This window comes from Heloderma suspectum, chromosome 13 (genome assembly GCF_057233095.1).
Source record: "Heloderma suspectum isolate Gila_16-S chromosome 13, 16-S_ref, whole genome shotgun sequence".
Classification (NCBI taxonomy): Eukaryota; Metazoa; Chordata; class Lepidosauria; order Squamata; family Helodermatidae; genus Heloderma; species Heloderma suspectum.
Genome location: NC_139470.1, coordinates 4,331,825 through 4,359,232, shown reverse-complemented (window position 1 = coordinate 4,359,232; position 27,408 = coordinate 4,331,825). Strand labels below are relative to the sequence as shown.

At 47.7% G+C, this 27,408-nt stretch overlaps 2 protein-coding genes across 4 annotated transcripts in view; one reads left to right on the top strand and one right to left on the bottom strand.

The window, feature by feature from the left end:
• Nucleotides 1-7,075, top strand: part of CUX2 (cut like homeobox 2) — a 231,389-nt gene extending 224,314 nt beyond the window's left edge. The window contains exon 23 of the mRNA XM_084820226.1: nt 618-7,075. Coding sequence (XP_084676352.1) covers nt 618-670 — 53 coding nt within the window. The 3' untranslated portion in view covers nt 671-7,075. The remainder of the gene's footprint in view (nt 1-617) is intronic.
• Nucleotides 2,099-26,265, bottom strand: PHETA1 (PH domain containing endocytic trafficking adaptor 1). Of its 3 annotated transcripts, none has more exons than XR_014785792.1 (4): nt 25,702-26,265; nt 13,059-13,172; nt 9,881-11,804; nt 2,099-7,312 (listed from the first exon to the last, which is right to left on the bottom strand). XR_014785792.1 is itself a non-coding variant. In XM_084820232.1 (3 exons), the coding sequence occupies exon 3, from the start codon at nt 11,790-11,792 to the stop codon at nt 10,944-10,946; it is 849 nt and encodes a 282-aa protein (XP_084676358.1). In that variant the 5' UTR covers nt 11,793-11,804; nt 13,059-13,172; nt 25,702-26,265; the 3' UTR covers nt 2,099-10,943. The 3 variants fall into 3 exon arrangements, 1 of the variants encoding a protein (XP_084676358.1); XR_014785791.1 differs by having other exon boundaries at nt 2,099-8,206; nt 10,055-11,804; XM_084820232.1 differs by having other exon boundaries at nt 2,099-11,804.
• Nucleotides 26,266-27,408: the final 1,143 nt, after the last annotated feature.

The following is a 27,408-nucleotide window of genomic DNA, read 5'->3' as shown; positions in this document are numbered from 1 at the left end:
TTATTGGAATATCAGAAGCTGGGGTGGAAGGTGCTAAGCACAACTTCCAGTTGTAAGGAGACGGCGCTTCAAAACCTTATGAAGTTTTCCATAACTACCGTTTCCTGACCCCCCACAACATCCCACCAGTTTCCTCCCTCCTACTTTGCCTCTACTTGCCAAGAAAAGTCCTTGTTCTCTGAAAACATCCTTTATGCAAAGCTTTATTCTGCAGACACTTATTTTGCATACTATCTAGTTGTATAGTGCATAATATACTTGTATAATGTACTGCATAATATATTCATGGCAGTGGAATATAATATGCAAAGTAAGTTTCTGCAAATGTGTGCCATTTATTATGATTGGCGAATTTGTTTTCCTTTGGTACAGACTTGGCGGGGGAAGCAGGGAGGACGAAGCAAATGCACACAGGACATGGCCCCATTCCCCCAAAAGTCGGTTTGGTATTGCTATAGATTTTAGAGACAGTAGTTCTTGCATAGAGGTCATGCTGAGAGGTGAACTAAGGCCAGGGAAAGATTCCTTCCCTTAGAGCTAAGAGAAGGATCATTAAGCCATTGTCTCACCCAGCTACCCTCACCTTCATTTGGAACCTTCTATCATCCCTCTAATAGTGAACTCAGATGGTTCAGTGCCGAGAGAACTGGAGCCCAAACACAGCCACTGAGAAACAAGAGGGAGGTATCAGCGTTTTCGAGGGAACCCAGAGGTATGCAGAAGTACAAAATCTGTTTTTGTTGTTTAAAAAGAAAAATCCAAAAGTAAACGGACCAGTGAGGACTGAACATGCTTATGTTGAGTGTTAATTGGAAAAGAAAACTGGGAGTAGATGGGGGGTGGGGGTGGAGTGAATTGGTCTGCTTGAGCCCCTTACACCTTATAGTATCCTGGAGAAAAGGTATGACTGATGGGGTGGAAACATGAATAGGGGGTGAATTACATATTTATACGCCAGTTTCAGGTACGTCACAATCTAACGTGACCAAGGAATAGAATCCAGCAGGGTGACCATGCAGAAGTAGAGGTGGCCTCTGCAGGTCGTGGCTGGCTCAGTTCTCGCTAGGACCAGCTGTGTTCCTCCATTGTATTATGGGTGAGGGTAATCTGGCCCCTGATGAATCCCTTGGCCTGGCTCCATGTGCCTGCCATTCAGGGTGGTTGCAAGCATTGCTGGAGGCTGCTAATGGGGCATTCACTGCAAACTGCAGCATGTAGTGCAGTGGGAGTTTGGATGGGAGAGGGATTTTAATGGATGGGTGGAGAAGACTCTGCAGGGCTGTTCCGGGCCTGCAGTACAGCTGCTGAGGAATGGTCTCCCAGGGAGTTACCCCAATGCCTGTTGTATCAAGAGGTCCTCCTTTACCTTTGAGAAAGGACCGTGGCTCGGTGGTGGAGCCCCTGCTTTGCATGCAGAAGGTCCCAGGTTCGATCCCCAGCATCTCCAGGGAAAGACCCTTGTCTGAAACCCTGGAGAGCCACTGTCGGTCATTGCAGACAATACTGAGCCAGGTGGGTTGATGGTCTGAATCTGTATGAGGCAACTTTCTATGTTCCTGTACAATACTGCTGGCTCTGTATGGTGCTTTTAAGCACATGATCAGCTTTTGGGAGCAAAGTCTAGGTGAAGACATTGAGCTAGAGCCAAGAGCATCTTTGTGCGCACTGAATTTTGGGCCCCAATTCCTGCTAGTTCAGGATTGTAATTAATTTCAGAGCTGAGGATCTGCACAGGATTATAAATTTATCACCTCTGGGCGACCAGATGTGCTCTTTAGGGATATACTGTATTCTTTTTAAAAGCTCTTTAAAAACAACACCAGACCTGTAGAGTAAGATCTTTTCAAAATGGGGGTGCCTCTGCTGGCTGGCAATTTCAGAGGAGAATGGTTAGCTGGATCACCCAATGCAGGGGCGGGAGGCAGCACGGCTAGAGCACTCCATCATCAGAGACACAGGGGCAACCTTCTCTTCAGGTGGCTACCTTGAGCTCAAAGGGAGACTTTGATTTTTCATTACATTATTTCTTGCTGACAGTGCATGAGCAGGTCTCTTGCTTATTTTATTCCAACCATTTAGAAACTGCTTTTAGGTGTAAGAACTTCTCCAAAGATTTTAATAGTACTATTAAAACATCTGTTAAAAGATTACACAATGAAAAATCAGCAACAAAGAGAACTTATATAAAAGACAGATAAAATCATCAGGCAAAAGCTAAAACATACTGAAAGCCTGGGTGAAAAGATAGGGTCAGGGCCAGGCAAGCCTCCCTGAGGAGCATATCCCAAGGGCAAGGTGCCACAACAGAAAAGACCCTGCCCAGATCTCCATCTGCCTCACCTCAGACAGCAGAAGGACCTGGCAAAGGGCACCAATGGGGATCTTAACAAATAGGCAGGTCCATGCTGAAGGAGGCAGTCTTCAAGCCACCCTAGTCCCCAAGCCTTGTAGCAAAGCTGGCTGGGGAATGCTGGGAGTTGTAGGACTTTTTTCTGTCTAAACATGCATAGGATTGCACCCTTAAGGATAAAACCAGCACCTTGAATCAAGCTGCTTTCAGAGTTTTAATTTGGGGGGTGGTGGTGATTCTGGCTTCCAAGTGACATTAGTGTTCTTCTAGAACCTTCCACCCTTCCATTTATCCATTTGTCACCATGGCTTAAAACCCTTTTGAAGCAAAAAGCCAGTTCAAAAACAGGTAAGGAGAAGCCCGTCACTAAGGCTATGCAACCAGGTGTGCGCTTTCCCCCTGCTGTATGCATTTTTATCAGAATGGAAGGTATTTTTATATAGTGGCAGTTCCCAGTTTTACTTGATCCAATCCAGTTGACCACCTGGAAGGCCTGGATACATCACTCACCTAGCAACCGTCTGAGCAAATGCAACTTTTGTCTACAATTAACTTTTGTAACTGTTTTGCACGCCGGTGGGAAATGGAAAGTTGAGTTGAATCCATTGACTTTTCTCCTTGACATGCTAGAGATTAGCTTTAGTGGAACAGGATTTTTGTACTAAGCACTTAGGTATAGTCTTTTGAACCCACAGAGAAATCCTGTTGTACTCAAAGCGAGCAGGATGCATCGGTCACATTTTCTTAGGTTCATGTACTGTACTTTAAAAAGTTTCTATGAGATTGAACTTTGTTAAACATTAAAAAAGAAAAAGGCCACAAGTTCTGTAAAAGAGCCACTAAAAATAATACAGAAATTGTATAACAACTTGGCTTGACGTCTCCATTTATTGTGTTCAGAGTTTTGGTCATGTAGCTGATACCCACTTTTCATCAGCTCCCATCTAACTGAATGAATGAAGCTACCATTCTGGGGGAATGCAAGTGTGGCAACATACTAAGTGCACATCTGCCCTGCAGAGGCTGGGATGACTCCAAAATAAATCCCGCATGATAAGACTGAAGCTTGTGTCCAAACAAGGACATCTGAAATTGGGCAGGATAGCTAATACCCTGGGAGACAGAAACAAAATTCAAAGTGATCTTGATAGGCTGGAGCACTGGGCAGAAAACAACAGAATGAAATTTAATAGGGATAAATGCCAGTTCTGCACCTAGGAAAAAGAAACCAAATGCACAGTTACAAGATGGGGGATACTTGGCTCAACAATACTACAAGCGAGAAGGATCTTGGAATTGTTGTAGATCACAAGCTGAATATGAGCCAACAATGTGATGTGCCTGCAAAAAAGGCAAATGCTATTTTGGGCTGCATTAACAGAAGTATAGCTTCCAAATCATGTGAAGTACTAGTTCCCTGCTACTCAACACTGGTTAGGTCTCATCTTGAGTACTGTGTCCAGTTCTAGGCACTACACTTTAAGAAGGATGCAGACAAGCTGGTTCAGAGGAGGGCAGCAAAGATGATCAAGGGACTGGAAACTATGAGGAGAGACTGAAAGAACTGGGCATGTTTAGCCTTGAGAACAGAAGACTGAGGGGAGATATGATGGCGCTCTTCAAGTCCTTGAAAGGTTGTCACAGAGAGGAAGGCCATTCTCGATCATCCCAGAATGCAGGACACGGAATAATGGGCTCAGGTGACAGGAAGCCAGATTCTGGCTGAACATCAGGAAAAACTTCCTGACTGCTAGAGCAATACGACAATGGAACTGATGACCTGGGGAGGTGGTGGGCTCTCCCACACTGGAGGCGTTCAAGATGAGGCTGGACAGCCATCTGTTGGGGATGGTCTGACTTGGATTTCTGCAGTAAGCAGGGAGTTGGACTCGATGGTCTTACAGGCCCCTTCCAACCCTATGATTCTATAGTAAGGATGCTTCATATTGTGGGTTTTGAGGAAGAACAGTAAAGACAGCCCATTTCTGATTGTTTGTTTATTACACGGATACCTTGCTTTTCCTCCAAGGAGCTCAAAGCAGCAAACATTTGCATCCTCACAACAACCCTGTGAGGTAGGTTAGGCTGAGAGCTAGTGACTGGCCCAGGCTCACCAAGTGATCTTCATGGATGAGTGGGGATTTGAACCTGGGCGTGATTCCAGATGGAGAATTCCTAGCGATACTCATCCAAGGGCATTGTGCAGCTCTTCCGTCTTTCTTTCCTTCAACAGATTGGGGTGGGGGGATAAGAAAAAAGTGGGAAAACGGTGGGAAAACACTGGAGGGCTACAAACTGAAGATGATGATGTCTGGACCACCCAGAAAATGTCATGAATGTGGCAGGGGGATTGCATGAAAAAAGCCTCGTCTGGAAACACTCTGGGTTTCCTTTGTCCAAGTCCAACAGTAACCACTATATCATCCTAGCTCCCATAGTCTTGGACTATATGTGTACCAAATTTCAGTTTTCTATCATGGAAGTACCCTGAGAATTCAACTTAACCTCATGGGAAAATAAGTTAGCGAGGCCCATTTCTCCCCCTCTCATAGATATATGATGAAACAGACACACATGCACAATTTGCGCAATCACTCCATTTGCCTTGATGAACTGTACAGCCCTGCTGCCTTGCACTGGGAACATCTCCAGGTTCTGTAGAATTGGGTGGCATAAACAAACCCATCTGATCATGGCAAAACAGTCTCAGGGAGGTCAGATGCAGCAAGATTACAACACTCTGTGTCTGGCCAGGTCACCACACCTCCATCTCATAATGTTTTGTTCCAGGAACCCGGAAGCAATTTCTGATCAGCAGCACAGCGGAGCTTGTGGTTTTTATCTGGAACAGAAAATGTTTCCAAGCAGCTGCCTTTCCAACAAGTTACGCACACAACTTCTGTGTGTGCTAGATAAACTGAATCCTCCTTAATTTATGGAAGAGGAAAAGAGTCTTGAACGGCAATCTTCAATTCTATTTCTTTCAAACATGAATGGAGCAAATAAACCTGCCACGGCTGTTTCTTAATCAGAAACAACAGAACGCAGGAGTTTGGCCTTGTGGTGATAGCTCAAAAGTGCAAATAGCACGGGTAAAAAAGGAGGTGCCAAATTCCACAGGGGGGTGCACGGTGTTCCTCTGGATAGTGTCAAGTGCTCTGACCCGGCCATTTGTCTACTTCAAATTTAAACAGGTTTCAAACTTGTTTTAGTTGTGACAGCACCCAGACAAACTCTGGGAACTTGAAGGAGGAGGGACGGAACCTCTAACAGAGAATTCTCAATGGCCTCACAAAAACACCATTGGGGTTGCTCAAGGATACTCGAGGTAAATGAATCCACAACACATCCAACCTGCAACAAAGACACTTCTTTTGGACTTGCCAATGAGGGACTGGAGGAAGAGATACAATTAACATGAAATTCAAAAACACAGCAATGACTACATAAAACCACAACATCTATTAAGGAAATGAGGACAAAATATGCACATGGAGTCTCTTTAAGGGTACAGATGCTGCTGGCTTCCAGCTCCCATTTACTCCAGCCAGTGATCTGGGATGATGGGAGTTGTAGTTCAACAACATCTGGTAGGCCACAGGTTCCCAGCCCTTCTTTAAGGCAAAGTGATGAGGGTTTTTTTTTAATTTTTAAATGAAGAACTAATCTTTTGGCATAATACACTGATTACTTCCTGCTTTGTTGACTCTTGTGGTTGGAGGCACTCACTGACAAATTGCATCCCCGATTTCTACAGCAAAAGGAGCTCTCCCTCCTGCACAAATGCCCCTTGCACTCAACTGCCCCTTAGAGCTGCCAGCAGCATCAAAACAGAAGGATTGCCAAACTTGCTACTCCTAGGAACCTTTGTGCATTGCAGAAGATTCCAGGGAGTGTTTTAGAGTGCGCGTATGATTCACTGGCCAGTCACATTGATCTCATAGTTGCCCTGTTTTGACTGAGACTGTGACTAAGGACCCACCAACCACTTTCCCACAGCTGTTCAGGGAGACTGGCAGTGGCAGGAAAGCCGACACCTTATTTATTATTGCATTTATATCCCACCTTTTTTCCTCCAAGGAAGCTTGTCTGCTTGAGATGCCCGTTATGTTTCTGAAGAACCCCCGGGGTTCCACTGCAGAGTGACTGGATACAACCTCAAATTGTGAGAAGGGGGCATTTAAAGTTGCATCATTCCCCCTCCCCCTTAAATGCAGTTCAGGTCCTTGCATATGAAAAGAGATGCATTTAACTGTCTATAAAAGATGCAACTTCCCCCACCCCCCTGTGAGATCATGGGGAAGAGTGAGGGCTGCACGCACTCACATCTATTTTTGCAGTCTGTGGAGGCTGAGATCATTACAGAAGCAGGAACTGAGAGGCAGCAGAATACACAAAGACACACACACAGAGACAACTGTTCCATTGTTTAGTCCTGCCTCAAATAAACCTGATTCCATCAGCACCTGTGGGTGAAATGCCCAGCTGGGGTTACCTTTCAACAGGTGGCACCTGTGCTCTTCCCTTTTTTCTTCACCTTGCAGCTGAAGTTTTAAAAGGGTTGCCTTATTCTCCATCTGGGATGGGTCTTCTGTTCCCTTAAAGCCACTTCTGCAAATGCACTAAAATGCTTTCTCTCTCTCTCCCCCTCCCCACACCACACCACACCACTTTTAACAGTGGGATTTTAGAAACCCATGGAAATGCGGCATGTAATGCAAGAGACTGCCTTTTAAAAAAATTGCTTGAGATCCCTAGAAACCTGGAAGCCTTTGGTTTCATATCTCGCTTCTGCCATGGACTTGCTGGGCCATGGTCCTGAAAGATGTTGTAGCTCATTGGCAGAGCCACTTTACCTTGCATGCAAACAGCCCCTGGCATCTCCTGGTAGGACTGGGAAAGACGCCTGGTCTGAAACCCGAGGCAGCTGCTGCTGGTCAGTGTAGTCCAGGACTGTTGAACCTCTTTCAGCCCGAGGGCCCGATTCAATTTCAGAGAAGCTCTCAGAGGCCGCATTCTAGTGGTGGGTGGAGCCAAAGGCAAAAGGGGCAGGGCCAAAAATACCAGCATATTTCAGTTAAAATCTCATACTGCCAGGAACTGAGCCTTAGGAGAGGCATTTCAACCTTTTGGAAGGTGGCAGGGAGATGTGCAAATGCCAAGAAACCACCAAATAATTGGTGGTTGGGGAAAAAGCCAGATTTGGCCCCCAGAACTGATCTAGTTCAGTGCCTTGCTTTTGTCCCCAAGCCACTGGTGCTGAGTTATATTACCTCTGAACATGGAGATTTCATTTAGCCGTCATTGCTAATAGTTGCTGACAGACCTATTCTCTTCTATTATTAAGAACATCAGAAGAGACCTGCTGGATCAGACCAAGGGTCCATCTAGTCCAGCATTCTGTTCACACAGTGGCCAACCAGCTGTCAACCAGGAACCCACAAGCAAGACACGAGTGCCAGCACCTGGTGCACATAAGCTTACTGCCTCTGGTTCTGGAGGTAGCATACAGCCGTCGGGACTAGTAGTCATGGATGGCCTTCTCTTCCATGAATTTGTCCAATCTCCTTTTAAAGCCATCCAAATTGGTGGCCATCGCTGCGTCTTGCAATAGTGAATTCCATATGCGCTGTGTAAAGAAGTGCTTCCTTATTATTTTTAATCCCTTTTCAAAGCCATCTAAGACAGTAGCCATCACCACATCCTGTGGCAATGAATTCCATAGGTGAATTCTGCGTCATGGAAAGAAATGCACGCATGCGCGCATGCTCTCTCTCTCTCTCTCATCTTGCCTGAATCTACTGCCAATCAGTTTCTCTAGGTGACACGACTACATCCCTCTTCAGAGTTCTAATGCTAGGAGGAAAGGAGAAAAATACTGTATAGTAAAGAGAAAATATCCCAGAGCATGTGCAGACAGTGCTTCAGCTAGGTAATTTTGGATCGTGAAATCAATGGCCTTATGGGGGACCACTTCAGATGGCCCATGTGTATTACTTGGGCTGTGAAGCACAGAGCTAACATTTCTCCTTGACTGCCAATTCATGTTTTACAACAGCTTCTGCATTCCTGACATGTTTGAAGAAGACTGTTTGCCAATCCTGAAGAATAAGAATAATGCCCTGAACATGTGCAATTTTGCATTTTAAACTCATTTAAATCACTGCACCGTCGTGACAACAGGAATAAAAAGGAGTTTGCTTCTGCTGCCCTCATCACCTGCCACTGTCTGGTCAGCCATTCCCACCCCCCAAGAAGGCTGTGGGACCCTGGACTTTGGCCCTGCATATGTGTGGAGTGCCCTTCCTTCTTTGACAATGATGGCTGCCCATCTCCACATATTTCAGAATTAAGGAGCAGGGCTCCTCTGCAAGGCGACTGCCTCGGCACCTTTTCTTGAGGCACTGAGCAGTACCTCCTGCGCCCCCTTTGACAGCTTTCTGAGAACATAATCCATTAAAAAAATCTTTCAGGTTATAGCAGCTTTACAAAAATGTCAGTTCAAATTACTAGAAGCTGGTGTTTTTACTATCCTGCCTTCCCACATGTACTTCTGTTTCTCCTCCTTGGAGCCGAAAAGAAATGGCCAGCATGTGGGGGGAGAAAAGAACCAGCTCTTGTCAAATTTCTCCCTGACCTGGGGGGGATTCTGACTTACTGTCTGCAATCTGCAAGCTCAGCCCATAAACCTGTGCCAATATTATACTGCAAAACCTGCTGACACCTCTGGGAAAGACGGAGAAGGAAACCCTGTGTGTTCTGTTTGCAGTTCAGGCTGCCTCCAGCTCTCCCCAGCAGTCAGTGCTGCCGAAAACAGCTGGAGGCCTCTGCCAAGCACTCCCCCTCTTCCCTCCCCCTTGCTTCTCCCAGGGCTTTGGCAAGTGGATCTGCTGCATGTGCTCCCCCTGCATGGAAGGAGCCTGCTTTTACTGGCTGCTTCCCAGCTGGGTTTCTGCTTGGCTGCAGAAGTGAGAGAGCTGCTGGCTTTTCCTTTGCCAAAGGGCTGGGGGGGGGGGGAGTGTAAACAAAAGTGACCTCTTGCCTGTATTAGTTCTTAGAGGAAAGCAGGAGTTAACTTGGATATAGGCAGGTGTGGGGCTTGGTTTGACAAGCCACAGCCCAAGGCAGTGTACCCAGTTCCCCTGCTCCAGTTTATCCTCACAACACCCCTATAAGGTAAGTTAGAATGAGAGCGCGTGCCTGTCCCAAGATCACCCAGTGCTAGCTTCACGGCTCAGTGGGCATTCCACCCCTAGATGGCCACACCCCTTTCCCCCAAACACTGATCCTCTGGTGATTTCCTGGCATTTGTGCAGTTTTCCCCCCATTCCAAAAGGTTGAGATGTCTCTCCTGCAGCTTAGTTACTGGCAGGAAGAGTTTGAAGCTACAATATGCTGGTATTTTTTGCCCAACCCCTTTTGTTTTTGGCCGTCCATTTTGCCTTCAGCCCTGCCCACCACTGGAATGTGGCCCCTGAGAGCTTCTCTAAAATGGAATTTGGCTCTCTGGCTGAAAGAGGTTCTGCACACCTGCTTTTGATCATCAGATCATTGGAAAAACATAGCTGCTCTTAATGGATGTCTCCCCCACGTCCTCGGGGTAGAGGGCAAGCTTTTGACTATTAAGCCCATTTACAGTTGTAGTGTAGACATACTCTTAAGCCCACCCAAACCAGAACCAATCAAAGGTAAGATGGGATTAACCTGCCAGGAAGGGTGTGTTGATAGCAATTGTCTAGGAGGACCTCTTTTCACCTTCCCAATCATCACGTCTATTCTCGGTGGCTTCTACTTCACTGATAAGGTTGGGCTTCCCATTTATAGACCAGAATTTCCAACATACAACTTTGGGAGAATTCCAGGCAACATCACTCAAAATGACGGTTTGGACTTTCCCAAATCGGTCCCGCCATGATTTCAGAACCAGAACAGGCCTTGGAAGAAGGCGGGGGTGTCCTTGATTTTCCTTCAAAACGTTGGCAGCAGGCCAAGTCAAAATCAACTGGGTTAGTAAGATTTCGACCCCTACATGAACATGGGAAACGTGTGTGATTTCCCTCCCCCTCACGGCAAACAAAGAATACCACAGTGTGCCCAACAGTTAGCCTTGAAGAGTCTGGTGACCGCCAGAAGCCAGCAGGCAGTTCACTCAGTTGTGGAAAGATCTGTTGAAGAGATAGTGTAGAGAGAGGGAGAGATGCTGGGTTGCCACCTGACTGCTTTTTTCCTGTTCTGAGTGGCGGTGGTAGTTGTTTTTCAAAGCAGACCCTCTTTATTTTTAATTTGCAAAAGCCCCATTGTTATAATTTAAAGCGGAGGTTTCCTCGATGGTCGGTCTTATCAAACAAGTGTAGGACTTGGGGGCAACGCAGAGCTGTCAACTCGATTCTTGAAGATAAGCGCTGGCTCCAGTTGGGGCTTTCCCCCAGAACTGTGCAGACAGCTGGCACAATGTGCATATGACTGGTAATAGCAAACAACGTTTCCAGCAGTGGAGTTTTACTCACAGCAGCTGATGACTGTTTCTCATGCCCGGCCAGTCTCTGGCCCAGCTCAGTGTTTCCAAGGGCACTCCCTCCACTAAAGCCTCTGCTTAAAGATCGCTGTCTTTTGGCCCCTCCAGCCATGCCCTTCGCAGTTCAAGAATCTCTCGGCCGTACCAGTCGTGAAGTTTGGAAAAACAAGCCGTGCTTGGATACACTGGGCCATCAAGGCCAGGGCCTCCAGCAGCACCACTGGAATTACCTGACAGCGCCCTCCTCCGAGGAGGCAATGGGGGCGGCTTGAGGCCTTCATCGTAGCTGCTGCCCCCACAGGTCCTTGTACTCCATGGCTCAGCCTGGGGATATCCCACTGGCAGGCTGGCTGGCCCTTGGGAATTATTCCACAGTGCACAGCCATTTTCTTTTGCTGGAATGCAAATCGGGACCGCCAGCTTCTCCTGTGGTGGGCCCGGGCCTAAGGCTACCCGGTCTAAATTTGGTGCCGTCTTGTTTTTCCGGTAAAGCGGTCCCCTCCTCTGGACCCGGTGGTAGCCAGAGAGGTTCCTCTGCATCTCATCCAGCTGCTTCTCCAGCTCCTTCACCACCAGGCGCAGGTAACCAAAGCTGGCCCGCGAGAGAGACTTGACCCAGGCCTCCATGGCAGCCTGGCTTTCGGCTGCCAGGATGTAGGTACGGGACTTGGCACAGTCGAACTTGATGGCGAAGGCAAACTCCTCCGTGGACTCGCACAGCTCCACCGTGCAGCCTTCCAAGATGATGGCTCCCACTGGCTCTCGGCTCTCCTGGTCCTCAAAGTAGAACAGCATGTTCCCCTTCAGCACGAACCAGCGTCGGTGGTAGGCCGTGTTCCGCTCACCCTTCTTGTAGAGGAAGCCGGCCTTGTCAGTGGGGGAGTCACAGGTGGCGTAAAAGGCCAAGCTCCGCTCGTTCAGCTTCATGACTGCTCACACCTTGAAATGAAAACAGAGAGAGAGAGAGAGAGAGAGATGTGGGTCCCTGAAGACACAGCCAACCACAGGCAGAAACAACAGGCAGGGACTGCACCTAGGAGCCCTGGAATCTTACCCAGAAGAAGGCTGCCATTTTGACCTCTCTTCTACGGCATGGGCAGGCAGAAAGCAGATCTCCAGATTTTTGGGACATCAACTCCCAGAGGCCCCTGCCAGCATGGCCAGTGTTCAGGAATGCTGGGAGTACAAGTCCAAAACGTATGGAGATCTACTTTCTGCCTACCCCTGTTCTAGGGCCCCCAAATGGCTGCAGCTACTGCATTCAATACCCACTGCCTCTTCTGCGCCAGTTGAGAGGTGCCCAATTTCCAGTCTAAATCTCAAAAAAGTTATCCCTTGACTTATCCCAGGGCTCTTCCTATGGAACATATTGTAAAATAATAAGGCAAATAGCTCTAGAGCTAAACTGAGCTTGCGAGATCAAAGGGGGAGAAAACCACAGCATATCTCAGTTCATTGCTGTTTTGCAGCACGTAATTAAGATAAATTTTATGAGGCTGGGCTTCTGGCATCTATACCCTAGATCAGCCTTCCCCAACATGGTATCCTCCAGGTGTTTGGGACCACAACTCCCAGGATTCTTATCCACAGGCCATGCTAGTTGAGAATGTTGGGAGTTGTAGTGCAACAAATCTGGTCTGTGCCAGATTAGGGAAGATCTTGCAAGCATGCTCTTTAGAACATCCAAGCTATCTTGCTGCTCGGGTTTAGCAGAGTTCCTTAATTCCTAGTAGTTCACTCTTTTGCCAGCAAGGTAAGCAGGAGTAGAATAACGGAGCAGAATAACGTAGAAGGTTGTAGTAGAATAATGTTTCGATCTGGTGTTCACCCACGAAACCCAACAGGATGCAGCATCTGAAGTGCTTTTTCTTTCAGACCACATTTATGTATATTAGCTGAATAAATGCAAACATGAAAATATTAGCCAAGTTATTCTTGTCATTTCTTATGATGCCCACAACAAAAATAAAGAAGCAAAGTCTTCAATGTCAGAAGGAAGCACCTTAATCTCTTCCCCTCAGATTTCCAAAAGTTGACAGCAAAGCTGGACTTGGTTACGCAGACCTTGCTATCTTTAAATGCTAATGCGTGGGAGTGAGAAGACACCGTGCCAGTTAAACATATAGGCCACAGGAAGGGTTTGGGCTCTGAGCAGGAGGCCAAGATGAAATCTGGGGCAGAGAAAATTGATACCTGTGGCAAGGGCCGGGAGGATCAGACTGTTTTCAATCCATGTCGGTTTTGCATGTGTCGGTTCATGAATCCATTCTGTCCGAATTCCACAATAATCCACGGGAGGGGAGGAATCTGCAGGAACATTTGTACAGAATTTATATGCATGTTCTCATAAAACCCACATTTTATGTGCATTTTATATCATAAAACACACATTTGATCATAAAAGACACATTTTATACACATTTGCTGTAGTCCAACCGACCAGAGGGCACCAGGTTGGAAAGTGCCAGTGGGCTATCAGTCTTTCTGGGAAGTTTTCCCGCCGCATCTGATCTCAACAACACAGCATCGCTGATACACTTTGAAGGGTCCCTAGCATTCCCTGGAACAGAATTTGAAAACTGCTGCTCTTGTCTACCACATCCCAACCCAACACCGAAACCTGTTCCCACATGCAGGCAGGCTCTGGGAGCCGAAACCTAGCCAGTGATTGGGCCTCCCTGCCATAGTGATCCTCGTGCCCAGTTCCGACTCTGAGCTGCAGTTCCTGGCGAGTCCCACCAGGCAGCAGCCACGTCAGCGCAGAGCGAAGGTGCTGCCCATATGCACAAAAGTACGAGTTGCAACCTGCTAGCGCCGGCTCCAGTTTAAAAAAAAACTACCCAACACTCGCGGGCCTTGAAATCTAGGATCGGAAAGGGCCTCATCAGCGACATTATTGTCAGCTTATCATCAGTGGTGCAGTGGAGCCAGGGCCCACAGGAACGCAGTGCCGGCGCTTCTAATGGGCAATTAAGACACATCAGCTTTCCAAAAGACCTGCTCTTAGTAGAGATGAAAATTGCTACAACTGGTTAGTTGATATGGATCAATACAGCTGCCTGAATTTTTGGACCTTCCTTGGGAGTGTGGCTATGAGGGCTGTCATGATGAGCGCTTGCACGTAAAAATTTACCACTATACCACTGCTTAGCATCAACTTTTGCCAAGGGCACTGTGAGGGAATTCTCATTTGGCAGACCCTGCCTCTTACAGATGACAGGGGCCTTGCCTGGCGTGACACCCCTCAAATCCTAAAACCAACACTGCTAAGTCTGCTAGCTTCCTATAAATATCAACACAACAGCGTGCAGATTATCTGCTAAGCGTGCACTCCTCCGGGTACCATATTTTTAGCACCCACAGCCATCGAGGACAGTGACAGCTTCATGACACACGAGGGGAAAAACTCCAGTGACTCCTGTTCACAGGATCGTAAATGGAAACAAAGAAGAAACTGGCAAGGCAATCCACTTCCTGTATTCTAACCTTAGCAGCTTTGCACACATTAAACAAAGAAGGAAACAGGAAGGAAGGAAGGAAGGAAGGAAGGAAGGAAGGATTTGGCCACACAGAGAGTGGTTAATCAGGTCAGGCAACTCATCCTGCCCATCCTGTGCTAAGTAGCTCTCTCAGCCAATCTCTTTCCTCTTGCCACTCATCTTCTGATGTAATTTGTTTTCAGGGAAAGGTTGCTGGTTTCTGAAAGCTCAGCAAGGAGTCTGTTTACCCACTCCATTGTTTTAAGGAGGCCTTCTTTGTTTACTGATCCTTGGGAGACAAAAAATATGTCTTCTATGCATGCCCAGAGAACAGCATCAGGCTGGCATGCAGCCTCCTAGAGCAGCACAAGAGGCCAAGGACTTGTGATGCATCCCCAAAGAGAACCTCCAGTAGAGAACAGCAAGCATCTGAAGGGTGCCTAGTGTACCGATTAACCTTGCACAGTTCCCAGTTCATGTTCATGGGAATCCCTGAGGTTCCTTGAAGGCTTATTTGGGGCTCCCCTGAGAAGCTTACAAGGAACCCTGGGGTTTCCTGGGAGCTGCCACACCTCAGAGGTGGAGCACGTGGTGCGCACGCAGAAAATCCCAAGTTCAATCCTTGGCACCTCCGTTTACGAGGATCCCAAGTAGATGGACAGAGAAAGAATCATAGAATCATAGAATAGTAGGGTTGGAAGGGGCCTACAAGGCCATCGAGTCCAACCCCCTGCTCAATGCAGGAATCCAAGTCAAGAAGGCATTGCAGAGTTTCTGCCAGCCAGAACGGTCGATGCAGGGCTAGCCTGGAGCAACATCTGGAGAGGGGATGCAACTCAACAGGGAGGGAGTATCACATGTTAGAGAGCCCCTGCTCTGAATGAGGAAGGTCCCAGACTCGGTCCCTGACATCTCGAGTTAAAAAAGGACCTTCAGTGGTGGGAAAGGCCCCTCTCTGTAAGGAGCCCTGGAGACTTGCTGCCAGCCAGAGCAGGCAATACTGGTCTAGATAAGGGGGGGGGGCTTTTCAGCCTGATGGCTGAATTCCAATCTGGGTGATGTCTTGGGGGTCACATTCCATCTGTGGATATGACTAAAGGCAGAGTAGGTGGGGGCCAAATGGTGATGCTTACTAGTTTTAAGCCTACTCAGAAGTAAACAGGCCATGTCTACTAAGAATGTCTACTCAGAAGTAAGCAGGACTGAATCACTCAGCAGCACTTTCAGATAGTATCCAAATACCAAGACCCTTCAAGTCTACTCACAAATAAGCAGGGCAAGCCTCAAAAGCAAACAGGACTGAATCACTCCGCAGTCTCCTCCACAGGCCCCATCCCTTCTCCTCAGCAGAGGAGAAAGCTCTTATCTCCGACCAGCAACTGATTAGAGATGAGAGCTTTTCCCTGCTTCACAGTGAGAAAGGCTCCCTTTTTCACAGTGCAGCAGGAAAAATGGCCAATCAGCTGGGTAGCAGGAGAAAGTGGACAGGGCTCCCCGGGCTGCATGGAGACCAGGTAAGGGCCACATGTGGCCTGTGGACCTCAGGTTGCCCACCTGTGGTTTAAGCAATCAAAGTTCATAAAGGGCATATTTAATAATCAATAAGGCAGGTCAAACAACAAACATAGCTCATAATTAGGAGGACTGTAATGCTTAGTCAATTATTCAGTTAGGGAAGGGGTAGGCAACATGGTGCCCGTGGGCTCCAATGCACCCGGGTGCACCTGCCAAGGTGCCCTACCCCCTCCCATTTTATTTTTTAAAAAAACACATTTTCTTACAAGCAGCTGGGATTGCTGTGAAATAGGTTTCTGTTGGGGCTGAAAACTGTGGGTTCAAAGGAGTTGCTTAGCGTGTTGGGGTTCAGACCCCACCTTTGCCTTGTTTTCAGTCTTTTGGGCAGGTTACCTGTCCTTTGCCATGCCTCCTGTGGCAGCCATTTTGTGGTGGTGCCCAGGACAGCTTATCAAACTGCCAAATGTGCCCACAGCCCAAGAAAGTTGCCTACTGCTGGGTTAGGATAATCAACTAATCTACTTTGATTAAAAGGGAGTCCCTCATTCACTGGGGCAGATGTTTTTACATTTAATTTTTTTAAAAAATATCAGTACTTAATAAAAACCACAGGTAGTAAGTAATACATCAGGAAAGGCAATTCCCCCTTTCTTAGGAGGAATCTCATTGACAGTGGGATTTACTTTCATATAAATGTCTATGATCAGGCTGATAAACTGCAGTCCTAAACCCAGTAGGAGGAGGACATTTCATTTCAAAAAAAGAAAGATTTGGGTTTTCTCACTGGTCATGCAGGCCTCTCTTTAAATCTGTCTTTGTCAAAGTAGTAATACCAAGTGTCCTGTTTTCACCACTGAGGCAATTATTTTGCCTCCGTAGAGATGATCTGGGATGCAACAGCATCCAGTGTGAGGGCACGCAGTCATTTCAGTGTCAAATGACTGTGTAACTCATGCTGCCTGTACGCTCCTTCATTCGCATCATGAAACTAGGGACCTTGCACAAGTGGTGCAAGACTCATGCGCCTGCTGTTGGGAGATGCTCCCCTCCCACCACAGGCCTATAAGACACAGTTCTACAACGCTCAGTATGCCTCCCTGTCTAGAGAGGCTGGGCAGGGAGGGTACAGAAGGATGCAGGGGAAGGGAAAGATCCATTGCACAAGCTTTCCTTTCATTTGGTCATTGTAGGATTTCACCCCAAATGTCTATGCTTCTTTTTCTCCAAAACTATTGTTTTATTCATATGCAAACCTTTGACGTTAAATTAACTAAGGGCGCAACTGTATGGGGGTAGTCAGCCACCTCCAAACTCAGAGGCGACCAACTATCCAATGCAGGGCGGGCAAAGTGAGGAGGGGATCTTCTCCTTCGTGCTCCAGCTGCCCTGCATTTGCAGCTAGACGGCCGATTTAGGCTGTCTAGCCAGGGTGCCTTGGAGTGGGGGGGGGGGGGCAGAGGCCAGACAGCGCATAGGAAGCGTCATAACAGCGCTTCTGCCATCCCCTCCACTCCCTGCCCCTGGGAACGCCCCCCTTTCCCCTGCCGCTCTTACGAACACAGAGCCGGGGATGAACCACACTACCTACAAGACAGTGAGGGAGGGGGCAGGGAGGGGGATTTCTGGGAATCGAGCTTGGAGTGCTGGCTCCGAACTCGGTTCCCAGAAAACAAACAAACAAAATCCTTTGGCCATCTAGCCACTGTGTAGCGGCCATAGGATTGCACCCTAATTAACCTATTAAAATTCATGCAATTAAGCAACTATTTTCTTTTGTTGGGTGACAGTCTTCATTAAACTTTCCTGAGCACCATATTCGAGATGATTTAATATGGACTAGTTACTCGTTAATGAACTTGAGCACACTCCAGGAGAGAGTGGAGGACAGGAAGGCCTGGCGTGCTATGGTCCATGGGGTCACGAAGAGTCAGACACGACTTAACGACTGAACAACAACAAGTTCATAGAATTATAGAATCATAGAATCATAGAATAGTAGGGCTGGAAGGGGCCTACAAGGCCATCGAGTCCAACCCCCTGCTCAATGCAGGAATCCAAGTCAGAGCATCCCTGACAAATGGCTGTCCAGCCTCGTCTTGAAGGCCTCCAGTGTGGGAGAGCCCACCGCCTCCCCAGGTAATTGGTTCCACTGTCGTATTGCTCTTACAGTCAGGAAGTTTTAACTGATGTTCAGCCGGAATCTGGCTTCCTGTAACTTGAGCCCATTATTCCGTGTCCTGCACCCTGGGATGATCAAGAAGAGATCCTGGCCTTCTTCTCTGTGACAACCTTTCAAGTACTTGAAGAGTGCTATCATATCTCCCCTCAGTCTTCTCTTCTCAAGGCTAAACATGCCCAGTTCTTTCAGTCTCTCTTCATAGGGCTTTGTTTCCAGTCCCCTGATCATCTTTGTTGCCCTCCTCTGAACCCTCTCCAGTTTGTCTGCATCCTTCTTAAAGTGTGGTGCCCAGAACTGGACACAGTACTCCAGATGAGGCCTAACCAGTGCTGAGTAGAGGGGAACTAGTACTTCCCGGGATTTGGAAGCGATGCTTCTATGAATGCAGCCCAAAATAGCATTTGCTTTTTTTGCAGCCACATCACATGGTTGGCTCATATTCAGCTTGTGATCGACAACAATTCCAAGATCCTTCTCGCTTGTAGTGTGGTTGAGCCACGTATCCCCCATCTTGTAACTGTGCATTTGGTTTCTTTTTCCTAGGTGCAGAACTTGGCATTTATCCCTCTTAAATGCTATTCTGTTGTTTTCTGCCCAGCGCTCCAGTCTATCCAGATCACTTTGAATTTTGTTTCTGTCTTCCAAAGTATTAGCTATCCCTCCCAATTTTGTGTCATCTGCAAATTTGATCAGCATTCCCTGCACCTCCTCCTCCAAGTCATTAATAAAAACGTTGAAGAGCACTGGGCCCAGGACTGAGCCCTGCGGTACCCCACTCCTTACCTCTGCCCAGTTTGAGAAGACCCCATTGAGAAGCACTCTTTGAGTCCGATTCTGTAGCCAACTGTGGATCCACCGGATCGTTGTTTCATCTAGCCCACTTTGAGCTAGTTTGCTCATCAGGATATCATGGGGCACTTTGTCGAAAGCTTTGCTGAAGTCGAGGTATATGATGTCTACAGCATTCCCACGGTCTACAAGGGAGGTGACTTGATCAAAAAATGAGATCAGATTTGTCTGGCAGGACTTGTTTTTGACAAATCCATGTTGGCTTCGAGTAATCACGGCATTGTTGTCAAGGTGCTTCCAGATGGATTGCTTTATGATCTGCTCCAGAATTTTCCCAGGGATTGATGTCAGACTGACTGGTCTGTAGTTCCCAGGTTCCTCCTTTTTACCCTTTTTGAAGATAGGGACAACGTTAGCCCTCCTCCAGTCATCTGGCACGTCCCCCGTCCTCCATGATTTCTCAAAGAGAATAGACAGCGGTTCTGAGAGTTCTTCTGCCAGTTCCTTTATGACTCTAGGATGCAGTTCATCTGGCCCTGGAGATTTGAACTCATTCAAAGTAATGAGGTGTTCCTTGACCATATGCCTGTCGATCTCAAGCTGCAATCCTGCCCCTTCAGCCTGTACTTCGCCTTTGCCAGGGGGGTCATAGACCCTCTTTTGGGAGAAGACTGAGCCAAAGTAGGAATTGAGCACCTCTGCCTTTTCTTTGTCATCTGTTATCATTTTGCCATCCTTATTTAATAGCTGAACCACCATTTCTTTCCTCTGCCTTTTACTATGCACGTAGCTGAAGAAAGCCTTTTTGTTGTTTTTAACATCCCTCGCTAACCTCAGCTCATTCTCAGCTTTAGCCTTCCTGACGCCATCCCTGCAATTCTGTGCTATCTGCCTGTACTCTTCCTTTGTTACTTGGCCTTCTTTCCACTTCCTATATGTGTCCTTTTTTGTTTTCAGGTCATCCCTAAGCTTATTGTGAAGCCACATTGGCTTCTTCTGTTGTCTTCCACCTTTTCTTCTTGTTGGAATTGCTTGTGATTGTGCCTTGAGAATTTCCTTTTTTAAAAGCTCCCACCCATCTTGGACTCCTTTTCTCGCTAGCATTGCTTGCCATGGGACCTTACTGATGATTGTTCTGAGTTTATGAAAATCAGCTTTCCTAAAATCCAGGGTACGCATTTGACTACACTCGGATTTTGCTTCCCTTAGAACCAAGAACTCAAGTACAACATGGTCGCTTTCCCCCAGAGTTCCTGTAACTGCTACTTTATCCACTAAGTCATCTCTGTTGGTTAGGATCAAGTCAAGCATAGCCCATCCTCTAGTTCCTTCCTCTACTTTCTGTAGGAGGAAGTTATCCACCACACAAGTCAGGAATTTCCTGGAGGGGCCATGTTTTGCAGAATTTGTCTCCCAACAAATATCGGGGAAATTGAAGTCCCCCATTACTACTACATCATGCTTCCTTAAAACATTGGCTATTTGCTTTTCAAAAGTTTAATCCTTGTCTTCTCCTTGATTGGGTGGCTGGTAATAGACTCCGACCACCAGGTTCCTTTTATTCTTTGCTCCATTTATTTCAACCCAGATGCTCTCGATGGGGCTACCAAGCTCCTTCTCCTGTATTTCTGTGCAGAGATATATATTTTTCACATACAGTGCAACCCCACCTCCCTTTCTGTTCCTCCTGTTCTTTTTGAACAAGTTATATCCTTCAATTGCTGTATTCCAGTCATGAGAGTCATCCCACCAAGTCTCAGTTATACCTATCAGGTCATAATTTCCCTCTTGTATTAAGAGTTCAAGTTCGTTCTGTTTGTTTCCCATACTCTGGGCATTAGTATATAGACATCGAAGACCATGTGCTTCATAGTCTGGCTTTCTTCCTACATGTGTCTGAAGACTATTATTGGGCGCTATCCGAGCTGTTCTCTCCATTGCAGTGCATGCGCCTATGTCCATCGTTACCCCCAACATTACATCTCCCTTCCCCGTAGGATTCAGTTTAAAGCCCTCCTGAAGAAGTTCTTCATGCTGTGGCCAAACACATTCTTCCCATCCTTTGTGAGGTGCAACCCATCCCTAGCCAACAGCCCATCTTCCAGGAAGTATAGCCCGTGGTCCCAGAATCCAAATCTCTCTCGTCGGCACCACCTTCGTAGCCAGTCATTCACCCGGAGTATTTTTCGTTCCCTTTCTATCCCTCTTCTAACTACTGGAAGGATGGATGAGAAAACTATCTGGGCCCCAAAGTTCTTGAGTTTCCTTCCCAAAGCTTCAAAGTCTGACGTGATCTCTTCGTAGCTCCGCTTGGCGGTATCATTTGTTCCCACATGGATGAGAAGAAAGGGATACCTGTCAGTGGGCTTTATGAGTGCAGGCAACCTTTCAGTCACGTCTCTAATCTGTCCTCCCGGGAGACAACAGACCTGGCGAGTCCACGGGTCTTCGCGACATACTTGGGTCTCGACCCCACGCAGCAAGGAGTCTCCCACTACTACCACTCTTCTCTTCTTCTTCTTGTAGGCCTGGGTTTCATCGCCTCTGTTTGACTGACCTTTAGCCTCTTGCTCATTCTCATGCAGGTTCCCCTGTGATTCTTCCTCTGCAGGCTATCCTCCAGTCTCATCTGCAAGTACCTGGAATCGGTTCCACAGCTCCACTGCTTCCACCGGTGCAGAGTGGCGTCTAGTTCTTCTTCTCCTAACTGTCACCCTTTTCCAAGGAGTATCCTCTATTCCATTTTTCTTCACCTTAGCATTTCCCACTGCCTCATCTTGCTGTTGCTCTTCAAGCTTCTGGTCTGCCCTTTGCTGCTGTAGTTCCCCCATTCTGTCCAAGAACTCTTCGTGTTCTCTTATTCCCCAGAGGGTCGACAGTCGCCGCTCCAGTCCACTTACTTTTTCCTCCAGCAGCGTGATCAACTTGCACTTGTTGCAGGTGTAGGCCATGTTGTTCTCAGGCAAGAAAACAAACATTGCACACACCTTGCAGGTCACCACCACTGGAGAGTCTTGTCCTTCCATAGCCTCTTTTCCCTTTTTGTGTCTAGCTTTCTGATTGTTCTAGACTAGCCTGTGCCTGCTCCTCTACTCAGTAGAAGTTAAAAGCAGAGTCCCACTGGTGTGAAAGTGTGTGTTACAAGACAAATAAATGGAAAAACTTAGTTAAAATAAAAAATTAAAATAATTTTTTTAAAAAAGTTATTCATTAACACCCCTTAATCACCCTATTATAAGCAGGATTGAATTTTTCAGTACATGGTGTTAAGGCAAAACCATTAAGAACCCCCAATTCATCCCTAAGGATGTATTGTATCTACCCATTAACAACCTTTTCTGTGAGTGCAGAATGGTGCATAGATGTATTTATGCACATTAATGATTAAACTTCCGTGATTTCGCTCTGTCAGATGAAAGATTCCATTTGGCTTTAGTGCTTAGTTTGCTCCCATCATTGGAGTTCCTGCCCCCCCCCCCAATTACCAAGTGCTTCCAGATGGGGGACTCCTACCACAAAAAAACAAAAGGCATTATGCAGCTATTCCAGCTTTTCTTCCTGAATGGATGTATTCCGGTAACAAAAAAGACTGAAGAAGGGAAGGGAAAACACAGGAGGGCTACAAACTGAAGATAAAGATGTCTGGACCACCCATAAAATTCCATGAATGAAGTCAGGCAATTGCAGAGAAAAAAGAAGAAAAAAGCCTCATCTCGAAGCACCCTAAGAGAGGAATCCGATGGGCCCTAGGCGGTGTCCCTTGGGATTCTTCAAGAAAACACATCTGAGGCTATAGACAGAGTTCTGACCTCAGAGGTTTATTGCTGATGTCAGAGTCCCATGCCAGGCTCCGTGGAACTCCGACCTCATGGGGGGGATGGGCATTTGGGGGGCATAGTGGGGGGCAGGGAGTGAGGATCCAAGGGATCCTAAGAGCTCCCAGCTCCCAACCACGCCCACATTCCCAGGAAACATTCAGGCGCACTCAAGAGCGCATCTAAATGTTTCCCTCTCATTGCCAGCAATGGGAGGGAATTATTTTTCCTCCATCCAAGGATGGAAGACAAATATCACAAGCCCCTCCACCCACCACACTTCTGCCCTGTCAGCAAGCGCTGACAGAGCATAGAACAGAGTGAAGTTTCTGATATTGGAGGCTGCACTCAGAGAACATAGGATTGCCCTCTTAGGGAACAATCCTATACTTGTGTAGACAGAAAAACATCCTACAACTTCCAGCATTCCCCAGCCAGCATGTCTAAACATGCATAGGATTGCATCCTTAGTCAGTCATGCTTTACTCCATTGAAATCAATGGGGCAAGTTACTCATACATGACTAACATAGTCTGGATCCAGCCTTTTGTGAAGTGAACTGCTAGGTATCAGACTGCCAGCCAATGTGACCTGCGTCTACGTGTCCCCAGTAAAACTGACAAGGAAACATAAACACCTGCTAAAACACATGGAAGTATGTCCAGTTATGCCGCTTCCTTCCCACAGTGGCTACCCAGAATGCCTCTGGGAAGGCCACAAGCAGGATATGGGGGGGAGCAGCCCGCCGGTGATGCTTTGCCCTTGGGGCATCTGGTACTCAGAGGTATTCTGCTCCTCTGCATGGATGCTCCATTTGGCCATTAGCCTTGGACAGACCTCTTCTCCTCCTCCTCCATGGATTTGTCTAGTCTCCTCTGAAAGCCATCTAAGGGAGCAATCCTATGGCCACTAGACACTGTCTCGTGGGCCATAGGATATGCTGTATTCTGGGAACTGAACTCGGAGCCCACGCTCTGAGGGCGGTTCCCAGAAATCCAACCTCCCCCCTCATCCACACTGCCTCAGAGGTAACATGGAGAAGCCCTGACCTCTGTGCTCGGAAGATGAGCGCGGAGCGACTGAAAGGGGATGGGGAGAGCAGAGCTGCGCATAAGACACATCCTAGGGCAGCTTCCTCTCCCCGTTGGCCCCGTCGCCGCTAGACAGCCGAAAACGGCTGTCTAGCTAAAAAGGGCAAGGCAGGAGAGGTGCGGAGGGAAGGATCCCCCTGTGCCTCTCCTGCCTTGCTTTGGATAGGCGGTCGCCTCTGGGGTCTAGTTAGGATTGTGCCCAAGTCAGTGGCCATCCCCAGATCAGGTGGCAGGGTATTCCGTGAACTAATTAGGTCCTCCTGTCTGTCCTCAATCCCAAGCCCATCAGTTTAACTAGTTGATCCAGAATTCTTGTTTTATATGAGGGGGCAAGGGAGAACACTGCTGTGTTTTTAATTTATTTGTTTTTATATTTTAATCAAAATTCTCTTTTTATCTGCACTTGATCATGGTTATCCACCTTGAGCGACAGCAGGAGATAAACTTAATAAATAAAATAAACATTCATAAATGTATAAAACCTCTATCATGACCTCTCCCTCCCCTAGTCTCTTTTTCTCAGAACTAAAAAGCCCCAAACACTTTAGTTTTTCCTAGCAGGAAATCCTTTCATTGCACCCCTAGTTCTGGATGGATTCTCTTCGGTCCATTTTTTCATATACTTGAATGTCTCCTACATACCTCACCTTGATGCTGGAAATTCTGAATTCCAACACAAGATCAACAAAGCCAACTCCAGCTCAGATACATAACACATAAAAAATTTATATTTCCCTCTCCAATGACGTGCGTGTATAAACTGATCTCTATAGACATATACTCCTACTGCATACATGAGCATATGATATGGATGCATTCTTCATGTGTGTTTTTTGAATACAGATACACACACGTTTGGAGCTCTGTTGTGTGTCCCACCTCCAAGGGTCTTTCCAGATGAGGCTTTTATCACACCATCAGCCCAATTCATTCCTGGAATTTCACCAGGGGTCCAGACAATGCCATCTTACACTCATCACCCACCCATGTTTTCCCACAGCTTCTCCTGTCATTTTTCTTACTACAGAAAACCCATTAAAGAAAAGACAGAATAGCTGCACAAGGCCTTCTAAGTGGTAGCGCAAGGCACCCTCCATCTCAAAACAGTCCCAGAGAGGTGAGACTGGGGGCAACCCCAGACTGGGCCTTCTGTGCAGCAGCACCACCCCGGTTGTGGGACCCCCACCCCAGGGTGACGAGGGTAGGTTGGCTCTCTTGCTACTGGCCTTTAGATGCCTGGTAAAAAAAACCCAAACCCTACGCTGTTCCGTCAATTTAGTAATTAATGCCGCTCTTGAATTAGTTAGCTTCCCTTATTTTACTGCAGTGTACGTATTTGATCAGTTCTGTTTTAGTTTTTTAAGAGGGAGTTGGGGGAAACAGTTGGGGAAACAGTTGTATTTTATTGTTTGTACCATGGTTTTTTTGTAAATCGCCTCCAGCATGCATCGAGTGGAGGGGCGCATCCAAAAACACATTAGGTAAACAAAGAAATACACACACACATGGGTGGTCATGCGTGCGTGCGTGCGTGCGTGCATTTGTTCTTGAATCTATCTAAACATATTCAAGGCATGTATGCATATATGTGTAGGTATGGTTGCTTGCACACACACGCATCATCAGTGGCCCTAGTGCATTATTACCAAGAAACATCAGCGGTATATAAGGTCTCTGGCCCCCAGAAGCTTACATCCTACAGTGGGGGTGTCATCAGGGGACAGCAGAGGGAGGGAAAGAAGAGGGTAACAAGGGAGCCAATGCGGTCATGCGTCCTGAAGCTTAGCGCCAGAGCCTTCCCCGTCACCCTTCCCAGGGCCGGCGGGTTCCCATGATCCTGCGTGAAGACCGCACCGCCGGCGTTCCTTGACCATGTACAGAGTGCCCCCTCCCTCCCTCCCTCCCTCCCGACCTTCCGGGACGTGAGCTCCGGCACCTCTCCTTCCTTCCTTCGCTCTGCCCACTCACCTCCGCGGCGTCCTTGGGGCGCTCCCGGCAGATCGCCGCCGCTCTTCTGCCAGCCGCCGGGCGGCTCCCTTTGTCCGCTGGAGCTCCGCGCTCTGCCATGGCCCGGGCGGCGGCTCCTCCTCCCCCTTCCTCTCCTCCTCCTTCTCTCCCAGGCCCGGGAAGCCGGAGAAAAGGAGAGGCCGCGGGCGCCCCGGCCTTCCGCTTCCCCTGGACGCTGCTCCCGTGCGCAGAGCCGGAGGGCTCTGCTGCCCCACGGACAGCCCCTGCCTTGCGGCTTGGGCCCGGCCTTGGGGAGGGGGCGACGATTGAACTGGGCTGGCCTTGGCTGCAACCATTTGGCTGCTGGGGGCGGACGAATCCTCAAGGTCGTGTCAGCACGTCCAAAGCAGCCGAAAGCGCACGTCTTTCCCGCTCCTTCCCAAAGGGCCAAGGAGATTCCAATCCCCGTGTGGAATGGTCCAGATTTCCAGGGGATTCCTAGAAAAAGAGTCCTACAACTCCCAGCATTCCCCAGCTAGCATAGCTGGCTGGGGATTGCTGGGAGTTGCAGGACTTTTTTTTCTGTCTAAACATGCATAGGATTGTGCTCTTATTCTGCTGGAAGCTTGTCCACTTCATCAGATGCATGAAGTGTGGACCTCCCATCAGCAGACCTAGCTACACATGCAGGAGGGCGGAATGAAAATTCTGTAGGCTTGAAATGCAAAAAAAAGTACAGTCCACAGTGCCTGCAACAGCGAGCCAATGCACATATGTGGGTGATTGAAACAAAAGCCACCTTTGCCCTTATTCAAACCACAGGAAGCAAAGCTGAATCTCTCGATGCGCTGTGTACTTCAGCAGTGACACGCCGATTTCTGTCTGTGGTATTTCCTTTGTTCAAAAATGAAATGGCCATTGACAAGTGTCCTGGGAGGTTGAACCCCCCCCCCCAAACCTGGCCATTCCTGATGCCAGAATCGTGTCCACTTACGCTTTTGTGCAGAGACTGGCCTGTTTGTCCTATGTTTGTTGTTGTTGTTCAGTCGTTCAGACATGTCTGACTCTTCGTGACCCCATGGAGCATAGCACGCCAGGCCTTCCTGTCCTGCGCTCTCTCCCGGAGCGTGCTCAAGTCCATATTCATTGCATCGGTGATGCTATCTAGCCATCTCATCCTCTGCCGTCCCCTGCTCCTTTTGCCTTCAGTCTTTCCCAGCATCAGGGTCTTTTCCAGAGAGTTTTCTCTTCGCATTAGGTGGCCAAAATATTTAAGCTTCAGCTTCAGTCTCTGTCCTTCCAACGAGCACTCAGGGTTGATTTCCTTTAGGATTGACTGATTTGACCTCCTTGCAGTCCAGGGGACTCGTAAGAGTCTTCTCCTTGTCCTATGTAGAATGCTGGCAAATGATGGCATCTGTCACACTGGAAGACAAGGGTGTGTGGAGCCCAGCTGCTGTGGATGGCATTATTAGGTCCAGAGTAGCTATGGGGACAGAATTGGTATTTGGGTCTGGTTCCAGTGTCTGTATCTCTGTCACCAGGTCTGTTGGGGGTGGCCAGTATCCTTTTTAGGTTGGGTGGCTGTCTGTAACCAAGTACGGGCCTACCACCCAAGTCCTGTGTGAGAGAGAGACATGCACCAGCTGATTTAATAAGGAAATGTACGATAGGATAAGAATGCTCCCATAAGGGTTAAATGCCAGGATAGGCAACCTGGTGCCCTTC